Genomic DNA, 12,734 nt, shown 5'->3' with positions numbered 1-12,734 from the left:
ACCTGTGCAGCCACACAGAGGCTGGAGGACCGCTGGGAGGTAAGGCCTAGAGGAAGGAACCCAGGTCACTGGGGACATCTAAAGAGGATCCTCGGAGCTGCACTCCTTCCCTCTGCCCCCTTTCAGCTCCTGTCCCCTGGCACCAGGAGGCCAACGGCCTTGCTCTACCCAAACTCCCTACCGCTCTGTTCTGCCTTCTCATGGGCCCCACAGCACAACCAATTAGCCGCAGGCTCAGACCTCTGAAAACACACAAGGATGAGCCTTTTCTCCATATCTGTTGTTGACCACAGACATCTGTCGATCTGTTGTAACAACAATACAACCTTAAATTCTATGTATGCAAAGAACTCATCCTAAAGAAGAAAGACCTGGGCATTATTAACAAAGTATTAGAAGGTCTGACAGTTAAACATAAAAGATACACTAACACATCATGAGAAAAGTGGAAGGTAAATTTTTCTTTATATACTCATTAAACACAATATACTTTTCACTTTATTCTATACAAAAATAACCCAGCGCATGCAAAACGGTCTGTAAAGGAAGGGGACAGTGTGTTGGCTGGTCACTCTTTCTCTTGTGGGAGTGAAACAGCTTAAGGAAAGAAGGATGGGCTGAGTGTGGCTTAGTGAGGTTCGGGGCTATGGCACCCTGACAGGAAGAGCATGGCGGCAGGAAGGGGAGGTGTGGGCACTGCACCTGCGGTTGGGACAGGCAGCACCAGCTTTGCCCTTTCACTCAGCCCAGGACATCATCCCTCACAGGCGAGCCCAGAGGCTAACCAAATCTACCTAATCCCTCCTGAGCAGTTATCTCCTAGGTGATTCTACTGGGGGGAGGAGGTGGTGTGGCTGGAGAGGTGTGCATGCAAATGCCCCTGCCCATGGATCTGAATCTAGGAAGAGTCCCAAAGCTGACAGCCCGGAACCTTCCTCCATGCCCTCCCACCTTACTCAATGAGGCAGGGGTCTCTCAGGGAACCCAAAGTTCAGTAATAGGCCTAGTCCAGCTAGCCAGCTTGCTCTAGGTTCTCTGGTCTCTTCCTCCTGAGTACTGAGTACAAGCCAGCCACCACCCAACCCAGCTTTTCTGTGAGTGCCAGGGATCTCAACTCCAGTTCTCAAATTTCCAAAGCAAGTGCTTTGGCCATTAAACTATCTCCTCACCTGCCAAGAGATCACAGACCTTGTCAGGTGGACAGTATCTGCCATCACACAGTTTCAACAATTAAGTTCTGGTTTGGTTTAACCAGGACCATCTGAGTAGGAGTCTGGGGAGAATGGCGGGGGCGGGGTGGGGGTGGAGGTGGGGGTGTCATCAGAGAGCACCCGGCTGAAGGTAATGGCGTCCCTGCTCTCTAAAGCTGGCAGCAGCAAGGGCCTCAGCTGGGCCTGGCCTCCTGCCTTCTGAGCCCACGGTCCTTCTGCCCGCTCTGCCACACGGTTGCCCCAGGAACAGCCTGGGAGGCCCGTAAAGCCTCACAGGAAAAAGGGAAGAAGTCTGCATGAGGAGTGCTCATGCCTGTCTGTTCCTTTGCTGATAAAATGAGCTGAATCCGCACTGGCTGGTTTTCCCCGTCAACTTGGCACAAGCTAGAGTCACAGAAAGGAAGAGCCCTCCGTCGAGGAAATGCCTCCATGAGATCCTGATGTTTAGGCATTTTCTCAATTAGTGATCAAGGGGAGAGGGCCCAGCCCACTGTGTGCTGTGCTTGCCCTGGGCTTGTAGGCCTCGGTTCTGTGAGAAAGCAGGCTGAACAAGCGCTCCTCCATGGCCTCTGCATCAGCTCCTGCCCCCACATTCCTGCCCTGTGTGAGTCCCTGTCCTGACTTCCTATGGTGATGAACAGTGATGTGGAGGTGTGAGCTGAATAAACCCTTTCCTCCCCGGGTTGCTTCCTGGTCACAATGTTTTGTTACAGCAGTGAAAACCCTAAGACACCTGCCAATATGAGTTTTTGTGACCTCATCATCTACACTGAGAAAACATGAATAGCAGTCTTCCTGCTTTGCTTTTTTTATTTTTTCATGACAGACTTTCTCTGCGTAGCCCTGGCAGTCCTGGAACTCATTCTGTAGACTAGACTGTCCTAGAACTCACAGAGGTCCCCCTGCCTCTGTCTCTTGAGAGCTGGGATTAAAGACATGAGTGGCCAGCACATCTGACTCTTGTAACAGACTTTTCTGTGCAATTGCATCAGAGTCTTTAACATAATTGATTTATTCTATACTGAACTTTGTTTTTAAAAAGATTAGGATAAAGACAACCATACAACAGAACTCTAAACAACACTAACAGCACTCGGCAGGATAACAGGATAAGGTTCTTAAGCATGGGTCTCACTATGCTCCCAGGCCAGAATGGTTCAGCCTCCAGGGTAGCTAGGCCCCGCTGTGCACACCATCGTGCCCAGATTACTAAGGCGTTGCAAAGAAAAGGGCTGTGCCCTTTTCCTCAAAGTGACAGGACAGTAAATCCTCCCTGACTTGACCCCTTTCATTTGTCACGTTCCTAGATTCAAACAGGGAATGACATTGACCAATCAATCACAAAACATCCATCACTCACTCAAAACAGGTTAAAAGAGACATGGCAGCCAACATGAGAAACTAAAGTCAATGTCCTCAATGCGTTTCAAGAAACAAGCATTTCTTGGAACTTCAGAAACAACTGTTAGCTACCCACATTTGGCATTTTCTGACATGATGTGAAACTTTAAAGTCTCAATTAAGACCACCTAACTATCAGGGTCAACAAACATTTCTTATAAATAAGAAGGGCAGTGTCTATTTTGGGCTCTGAAAGCCATAGGAGTTCTGTCACAGTTCTGATGCTGCTGAGAAAAGCCACTAAGTTGTCCAGGGACGCATTAAGTGGTCCAGATGTTACAGCAGACGCACAGCTGTGGCTTGAAGATGCTTGCACTCTCAGACGCGCAGAGGCCAATGGCAAGGTCTCCTCTCAGTACAAAGTGTACTTGTAACGAGAGTGTGTCAAAACTGATGGGAATCATTGTTAAAGAGTCAACAAAAGGGGCCAGAGAGCTGGCTGGGTATTCTTTCAGAGGACCTAGGTTCGATTCCCAGCACCACATAGCAGCGAATAACTGTCTGTAACTCTAGTTCCAAAGGATCTGATGTCCTCACACAGACATACATGCAGACGAAACACCAATACACATAAAACAAAAGTAAAGTCACGAAAAAGTCACCAAAGGCAGCTCAGGCACAGACTTGTACAGGCCTGCGCTGTGCTTAGTGCACACTGACTGGTGCACCAACAGTCTCTGTCTATCTTTGGCACTATCACCTCACTTAGTGCACACTCAGTGCACACTGACTGGTGCACCAACGGTCTCTGTCTATCTTTGGCACTAACTATCACCTCACTTAAGTGCTGTTACAAATACCAGATTCTCACTCCGCATTTCAAGCTAAATCTTCAGAGTAACAGATCCTATGCTTCGCTTATATCCCATTTTAAAACCATATCTAACCAAGTCAGACCATATATGCTCAAACATCATCCAACAATCCTTCCTGTCTTTAGGCACTCCGCACTAGGTCTCCACACTGCATCGGGGTCAATGAAGTAAAGCTGCAGCTACATCAGAGACCCTTGTGTGTGCTGCGCTTGCTGAGGGCCAACAGAGGAAGAGGCTAAGTAGCCCCTTGTCTCAGGCTCAAGCAGGTTTCTCTCCAGTGCCCTCAGAGATCCCTGTCCTGGGGCAAGGAAAAGGAGTTTGGCAAAAAGCCCAAGGGCAGTAAACTCAGCGCCCTTGACAGCGGCTACAGGAACATTTCCAGCAGGTCGCAGCTGGTTGTCCCAAGCTGCAGAATGCCCGAGGTGACAGAGGAGGACACTGCCGAGGCTCTAACCTGGTCCTATGGCTCACTGCTTCCGCAGGGCTTCTCTGGACGTTGCCATTGGGTATTGTAAACGCCTGATCTGATGCCTGTTATCTGCTATTTGCTCTATGTTCTTTTCCTTTTCTTTTTTCTTTTTTTTTTTTTTTTTTTTGGTTCTTTTTTTTGGAGCTGGGGACCGAACCCAGGGCCTTGCGCTTCCTAGGCAAGCGCTCTACCACTGAGCTAAATCCCCAACCCCTCTTTTCCTTTTCTTGCTATACATATAACAAGCCCAAAGTACAGTAATCACACAGCATTTTCCAGACACAACATGGACAGTCTCAAAGCAACACAAAGCATTCTAACACAAGAACTTTTCCCTAACGTCCCCAGAGAGAATCTGCAGTATCCCTTTCTACTTGACGATGGTCCTTCTTGGGAGGAGGAGGAAGTCTATGACTGACTCACCTTTGTACACCATAAGGCCTTTCTAAAATAGGCTCTTTGAAGGGAGGTGGAATGTGTCCAAAATAATCAGGATAGGCCACCTCTGAGTACTCGGGAACAGACTTTGTATTTTTCACAATCTCGATGTAGAGGTCTGGGTCATGCAGTGTTGGTGGTCCATCAGAGGCTTCAACAGAGGAGACCTGCTCTGCTGATGAGTGGGACTCAAAGTCTTCATCATCTTCCGTTTCAACTCCAGTACAACACAGTTTACCAAGATGTACTGTCCGCCCTTCGAAAAGGGCACTTGTGCACTTAGCCACGTGAGGACACGCTTTCGTGCATGAGAGGACAGTGAGAGGGAGGCCGTAGTCCTTCCTCATTCCTGCAGTCAAGCCCGCGGCTACTTGTGAAGGGGTACTCTGCAGTGTGATTCGGTCTAAGGCCTTCACAAGATCGTTGTTGGAGCTGTGGGCTGAAGCGGCCGCTCTGTTCTGGCCACCCAGCTGCCACGGCGGTGTTTTGTCATGGCCCTTGGCATCTTCCTTGACTTCCTCTCCTTTAGGACTCGCTTTCTCCTTCACTGCAGCTCCTTTCCTTACGTTACCTGGATTCCCAGGCACTTCCTCTCCAGCTGTGGGAACTACAATCGGGCCCCGAACTTTCCCCTCAAACACAAAAGGTTTGGGTTCTTTAGCGATTAATTCATAGTCCTGTTCAAAACAAATTAATTTAATCTGTTATCTGGCACTATTAAAATACAATAAAAATAAGATCACATTTATTTCATAAGCTGCATCAGAAACCTAAGACCTTTTTCTGATCTCCATGGGCTCCAGGTTGGATATGGTGCACACACATACATTCAGGTAAAACACTCAGACACGTTAGATGGATAGAAAGATAAATGGATGGATGGATGGATGGATGGATGGATGGACCGATGGATGGGTAGATAGAGCAAGACTGAGAGGCAGCTCGACAACAGAATGCCTGCTCTGCAGGTATGAGGGCCTGAGCTCAATCCTCCCTGCCCTGCAAACTTCACCTTTCACATGCTGCCTAGAAATGACATTCACTTGACCTCCACCCAGCAACTGAATGAGCAGACTTACACATCTGGGCTGAAGCACATGGTGCTCAGGATGCAGACACATCTAGTTGTCATGCATTTCAACGGTTAATACCGAAAGCGACTAATTTCACGTATGCTTAGTGTCATCTGACATGGCAGGAATTGATTCATGATGCTTGAGTAAATCCTTCGAAAACCACCCCTTGCCTGGGTCGGCATGCGAGCAGGTGAGCTGGCCCTGCCCCTTGCCGGCACAGCACTTGGGAGGGCGACCGACCTACACCTCCCCTGGGCTGCACAGTACAACCTGCCCTGGTGGCTCTGAAGAGCCAGCTGCTCCCCTTGCTGACTGCAGCAGGCAGAGAGCTGGTCTCAACCTCCCCTGGGCAAAGGAGAGGTGGCCCTGGTGGCATGGGCACAGGAGAGCTGACGGGCTGAACAACTCAGTGCTGCCCAGGCCCAGCTCCAGGACAGAGCTGGCTCACTCCCACATCTACCCCCTCTGTGAACTGCTGGAGCATGTGACGAGGCCAGTCCTGCAGACCCAAGGCTGCAGGATCTCCGTGACACAGGGCAACAACAAAATATCTGAGGGGCATCCCTGTGATAGAGTAGCAGAAGCCAGAGGCCTCAAACCAGACCAATGACTCACTGCAATAATCATCTGCAAGTAAAACTGTTGGGCAAAAGGGCTTACTGTGTAACACACCACGGTCTCCATGGTGAGATTTCCTTTCTTTTGGGGGAGGTTACAAGGGCAGAGGGCAGATTCGGGGGAAGGGGGAGATGAGTGGGACTGAAACGCATGTGTGTCATTCACCAAGAACCAAACAAAGGTTAAATAAAATGCAATCAATAAAATAAAAGATAAACTGCTTTCAAACACTATATACTAATAGAATCAATAAACTTTTATAATCCTCAATAATATATCATTAAGTAGTTCTTACTACTGTTCAGGCATATATTTCGAAACAGGGACAAAGTATTTAAAAGATATTGCACTGCATTCCTCTGAAATTTAAATGGGGAAGACAGTCAAGCACAGGTAAAAAGTGTGCTCTTTCCCGATCCATACAGCACTAAAATAACCGACCAACAGCCTCTAACTTCCTGGCAAAGCACAGTACTCATTGGTGCACGCCCTGCACGGCCTAACTAACAACCTGAGGCAGACAGGTCCCCAGCTCCTCAGAGCCATTGTCCTTACTGTCTGACCATGGCTACACTTACTCAGACCCCCAAATGGAACGAATTGTGCTACAGAAGTAACCAAACCAAGTTAGCCACCTGTCTGCACCATGAGGCTGTTCAGGGACTGTCAGACTATGATTAGGACAGGGGAATCTAAGGACAGCCGTGAATCATGATTTGAAAGGGAGAAGTGGCTTGGAAAATAAAGAGAATCTAACTCAGTTGTTGTCTACCTTGTTAGTACACTGACTCTTTAATACAGCTCCTCATGCTGTGGTGATCCCAACCATACAACTGTTTTCACTGCTACTACAAACTCTAATTTTGCTACTCCTGTGAACTGTAATGTAAGTATCTGATATGCAGGATGTCTGATATTTGACCCCCACAGGGACCAAGGCCCACAGGATGAGAACCACCCTAACCTTGACATCTCTTATAAAATTACTCTATTGTATTCCCATATCAAAGTCATAGGTTGTATAACATTATATATTCCTACATGCATAAAATTATAGGGAAACAGGTAAAGTCATATATGCTAAGCAATTCCCACCAAAAACTACTGCAACATTACTCATCTGCCTTAATTTACAAAGTAGTTATCTTCAAATAGTTCAAATGAAACCAAACACATCAAAAAGAGTAACTCAACAGCTGTTCTAGGGTAAATGGAAGAAAAGGTTACCCACTCCACACCTCCCCAAATGCCTCTTCCCAGCTCCTCTCCTCCCCTCTGCCCCATTGGCCTCCCCCATCCCACCCCATCTATCATTTCCCTGCCCCTGAGCTCCTTCCAGCACTCTTAGTTTCAAAGTTCCAATGAACTTCAAACTTACAGGAAGTGCAGGGCATGAGGAAAGAGAGGTCGTCTGTTACTGTACTCCAAGGTGAAGTGTTTATAAAAAGATAAAGAAAGGATATATCCTGGGTTTTAGCACCAATGTTGTGTTTATAAAGAGCTGAAGAGATGGAGGGATGATGTTCTATGGAGGTGTGGTGATGTCTGAGGAAAGGGGGTGGCTCAGTGGGCCTATGCTGAGACATCCTTTCCCCCTGAGGGAACCAGCTGTATAGAATAGAGTTTGCTCAGGGCATGGAGAGGGGAGTTAAGAGGGTAGCGGGGGGGGGGGGGGGGGGGGGGGGTAGGGGAGGTGTGGAAGAGGAATAGAAGAGGAGAGGCCAGCCATGAGCATGTGGAGAGACAGGACAAAGGGGGAGAGGGTGGAGCAAGAGAGTGAGGGGGCAAGCAGCTCCTTTCACAGTGTCAGGCACACCTGGCTATTGCCAGGTAGCTGTGAGGTAGAGCTTAGAATGCTAACACAGGCTCCTAAATTTACTCCCGAAGACAAACACGAAAAACTGGCAAATATTCCTCATTTCTGTCTCTTACACAGTCTTTTCCTTAATCAACTGTAATGAAGGACATGGGATCCGGAGAGCTGCAAAGTTTAGAGCAAAACCTCCTTAACCTGAGAGATTAGCTATCCCGCACGCTTTCTGGGTTTTTGTTTTGTTTTTGCTCTGAGACAGGCCGACTACCCTGGAGCTCACTACAAAAACCAAGCAGCCTCTGAACTTAGTGAGACCCGCCTGGGCCCTACTTCCCTGTGCTGAGTGAGATTAGAAGTGTGTAGTGTGTGCTGCCATGCTCAGCCACGCCTACACTTTAGAGTCCTGAGGAGTTTCTCAGGCTTAAGAATCCAACAGTGCCCAAAGGAGTGAGAACAAAAACCTACAGGTACTCACTGCCAGCAAGGCAGTCCACAGATGCATCATGGCTGAATAACTACAGCTCAGTGGGTGAGAACAGAAATGCTACATTGACTCCATGGTCCCGGCAGGGCTCCCCAGCTGTCCTGACTGCTGCTGGGGTCACAAAGTAGCCTAGGAGGGACGGGAGGAAAGCTGCAGTGCCATCCCCTCACTACTTAAAGGTAAAACAGCTCAGGGGACCACAGCATGATTTTATAATACAATCTTACTGTGAGACAAGACAGAAGGAGCAAGTCAAAGTTCTGAACCAAAGCGACTGTGAAAGGCAAAGCCCGCCCCTCTCCTTCCCCATGGTCAGCACAACTCGCACCATTGTAAACAAGGACAAGAGCTATTCTTTTCAGAGATGAGAGATGGCAACTTGTGCGTAAAGGAGAAAAAAATGAACTTTTTATAGAACTAGGTAAGGCCAAGTGTTCTGCATTTATACCTGAAAATCATCAACAAGCTCAGGGAAAAGGTGCTCATACATTTTTAGTTCTTCTATTGTTCGTCCTGGTACTTGCTGGGGTCTTAATTTATTAATATCTGTTTCAATATCATCATTCTGAAATGATAAAACATGGCATTAGTATAAAAACACCAAAGAAGTTACAGAATATATTTTATACAATAAATGTCCCAAAATAGTGTTACTTATCATTACCGAGTGACCATGAGTAGTTTACATTCAATTGAATCTTACCAATTGGGTAAGGTCATCACCGGTGCTGTCCCTGTTGTCTGCTGAGGGTCAATCTCAACGGGGCACTCAGATTCACCAGGGAAAAATCAAAAAATAAACACTCCTGGCGCTCTCCACACTCTCCCTACTCTCCTCCTCTAAAGCAAAACTCAAGGAAACTAAATTGAAGACATTTATGTGTAACACAGATGGCAGCAGCACAGCAGCTACCACTGGCTGGCACACATTCATTCTGCCATGCAAGAACGGGTGGTAAGAAGCTCAGAAACAGACAGACAACCTGAAATGTAAAAGGAGCTGGAGCTGTTCCAAGGTTGACATTACGGCAGGATGAACCACCAGCACAGACTAGACTGTGACACAGGCTCACACTCCGTATCGACAGGCCCTGTGCACAACACTGCCCACGCTACTCTGTAGGCCAAGAGACTATGAAGCAGAGCAAGCGCCCACCAGCGCCTCTGAGAGGAAGAAAGTACACCTCATACAGAAAAGACATGTCAGTAATCCATGCTGTCCCCACAGTCTGCAGCCCTGACTGGAGAGCAAGTGCAAGTGTCACTCACTCACCTAAGATCCGCAGGACTCCCTGAGACCTGAGCAAACTTGACCTTCACAGGTGGGTAGAGACAGGGAAACAGTGACTAACGTTCAAGTAGAAACTCACTTTCCATTTCCTATTTATCTACAGTCAGAATAAAGCACTTGTTTTCAACCCAAAAGCAAACTTATCTTACTGTCTTTAAATCCTTCATATATAGTATCTGTCCAGATATGAACATTAACTAGTATTCTTAAAGAAAAATAAATAATATTTCTCAACATTTTATATCCAGGAATTTGCTTTCATTTATATAATCAATAAATAAGATTTTTTGCTATTTCTATGAATAAAAGAATGGTTTTATTTACATATGTATATTACCTTATAGCTAGTAGTATATGAATATATAATTCCACATATTTAATCTATGAACAAATAATGTATTAATTTTCTTGATTAATGTTAATCTAATCATCCAAAGCAAAAAGATATATTTTCTCACTGCAAAAGCCTTTAATTCCAGCACTTGGGAGGCAGAGACAGACAGATCTCTGAGTTAAAAGTACAGCCTGGGGGTTGGGGATCTAGCTCAGTGGTAGAGCACTTGCTTAGCAAGGGCAAGGCCCTGGATTCGGTCCCCAGCTCCGAAAAAAAGAAAAAAAGAAAAAAAAAAGTACAGCCCTGATCTACAAAGGGAGCTCCAGGAGAGCCAGGACTACACAGAAACCCTGTCATGAAAAAAAAATCAGTAAGAAACAAAAGGACTTTTTCCTCTTCAAGCATACAGCTCACTGTTAGCAACGGCACTGCAGCATAAGGAGGGCAATGTGTGTACCTCTGTGGCTCCCGGACATAGCTGTTTAGAGCCTGAAGAACCTGAACTAACCCCTGCAGGGGAAGCTCTGGCTCACAAGCTGAGGGAAGGCAGAGTGGAGGCGACCACAGCTAAGCAGCCTTGCCTCTCTCTCAGCAGCACAGCCATCCCTGTGGGACACTGTGTGGACCCAGCCCCACGAAGGCCAGAGGCTCATGCAGTGCGGTCTCTGCCCATGCACCGAGACTCGAAGCAGACTCAGGGCACACAGCAGAGCAGCACTGAGGAGGTGTACCCTCCCTCCACCACACTGCCCCACCCTTGCTCACATGGTCCTCTGTGTTTTGTCTCCACTGCTGTGAGGACTGGTGTTTACTGGACATGAAGAGCTTGGCATGGCACATGGTTAGGTGGCCAATATGTGCTGCTTTTTCTTGTAATTACAGTGCTTTCTTAGGGCAACATAGGCAATATGTGAGCCATTTAAACTCAGTGAAAAAATGGATACCAACAACTGTTTTTCAAAGACATCAATGTCAAGAGCCACGAAATCTGTGGAAATGTTTCAAATGAATGGACCAAGTGAGAGACAAGGAAATGCAGTATCTGAAGGCAGATCCTGTAGCAGAGGGTAGACGACCCCACAGAGAGCACCACGGGAGCCAAGGACAAACTGACCCCACAGAGGGCACCACGGAAGCCAAGGACAAACTGACCCCACAGAGGGCACCACGGGAGCAAGGACAAACTGACCCCACAGAGGGCACCACGGGAGCAAGGACAAACTGACCCCACAGGGGGCACCACGGAAGCCAAGGACAAACTGACCCCACAGAGGGCACCACGGGAGCAAGGACAAACTGACCCCACAGAGGGCACCACGGGAGCAAGGACAAACTGACCCCACAGGGGGCACCACGGAAGCCAAGGACAAACTGACCCCACAGGGGGCACCACAGGAGCAAGGACAAACTGACCCCACAGGGGGCACCACAGGAGCAAGGACAAACTGACCCCACAGGGGGCACCACGGGAGCAAGGACAAACTGACCCCACAGGGGGCACCACAGGAGCAAGGACAAACTGACCCCACAGGGGGCACCACGGAAGCCAAGGACAAACTGACCCCACAGAGGGCACCACAGGAGCCAAGGACAAACTGACCCCACAGAGGGCACCACAGGAGCCAAGGACAAACTGACCCCACAGAGGGCCTCACGGGAGCCAAGGACAAACTGACCCCACAGAGGGCACCACAGGAGCCAAGGACAAACTGACCCCACAGAGGGCCTCACGGGAGCCAAGGACAAACTGGCCAGTGGCACGTTGTCAGAAAGCTGACAGCTTGCTGTGGTGGCTGTGGCACACGTTCCCGGGTAAAGGACAGTAAGAGGTGGCAGGTCTAACCAACTCCCAAATGCCCGTGTGTGAACCTGTGCACACAGGCTCACACAGCAGCCAAACCAGGCTCGGTCCCGGCTTCCCTCACTCCAGTCTTTACGCTCATGACCACTGCTCAGGTGTTTACAGACAACAAAACATGCGTTTGTGTTTATAATTAAAATCTTGTATTTTGATGGAAACTCATGAAGAGTAATGTGAAAAGTGTGGATTTCACCACCCCTGGGTAGCCTGAAACAAAACAAAAACAGTAACAGCGCCCTCCACATTCCAGCCCCTCCTCCTACCTGGGAAGGCTATTAATCCCCAGCTGTGAACCTACCAGTTCCACGGAGGTGTATGTCACACCCAAACCCCAATAACTCCAAGGTTTGTATCCTAGCATCAAACCTGCCGTGCTTTCACTTGTGACCCCATTGGTGGGGTGACATTAACTCTGTCTTACTAAGACACATCTTCCAGTATTCTAGACTCTAACAAGCATGGTGTCCCAATTTTAAGGTAGTATTCCATCATTTTTTACACGACTCATTTTTAGTGCATGTATGTGAGTGTTCTGCCTGCCTCCGGATCCAGATGTAGAACTCTCTCAGCTCCTTCTCCAGTACCGTGCCTGCCTGCACACTGCCATGCCAGCCCTAGTTGAATGCTTTCCTTTATAAAAGTGGCTTGATCATGGTGTCTCTTCTCAGCAGTGGAGCCCTAACTAAGACAGGGCTTTCTAAGCTTCCAGACAGTGTGCAACTCTGAAGAGCCACCAGGCTCTTTGTCCTAACAGCTCATGTAATACTACAACTGCTTTATCTTTCTTCAGTTCATCGTTTCCTCTGAAGACGTGTGACACCATCGAACACCTCATTTACAGACCTTTCCTGGTATTTTCAGCCCCAAACAGGTGCTAACACAGGGGAATGCCTTTTGAGACAAACCGTCACAGCAGTCTCAAA

At 48.0% G+C, this 12,734-nt stretch overlaps 1 protein-coding gene across 52 annotated transcripts in view; it reads right to left on the bottom strand.

Moving 5' to 3' along the window:
* Positions 1 to 12,734, bottom strand: part of Agtpbp1 (ATP/GTP binding carboxypeptidase 1) — a 117,831-nt gene that overhangs the window by 48,727 nt on the left and 56,370 nt on the right. For all 52 annotated transcript variants that reach the window (XR_015640660.1, XR_015640653.1, XR_015640654.1 and 49 more), the window contains 2 exon segments: positions 8,774 to 8,890; positions 4,320 to 5,011 (listed from right to left, as the gene is read on the bottom strand). Coding sequence is in view for 42 of the 52 variants with exons in the window: in NM_001106100.2 (NP_001099570.1) it covers positions 4,320 to 5,011; positions 8,774 to 8,890 (809 nt within the window). In the remaining 10 variants the exon portion in view is untranslated.

The sequence above is a fragment of the Rattus norvegicus genome, chromosome 17 (assembly GCF_021556685.1).
Source record: "Rattus norvegicus strain SHRSP/BbbUtx chromosome 17, alternate assembly SHRSP_T2T, whole genome shotgun sequence".
Classification (NCBI taxonomy): domain Eukaryota; kingdom Metazoa; phylum Chordata; class Mammalia; order Rodentia; family Muridae; genus Rattus; species Rattus norvegicus.
This window is presented reverse-complemented; position numbering and strand designations above follow the sequence as displayed.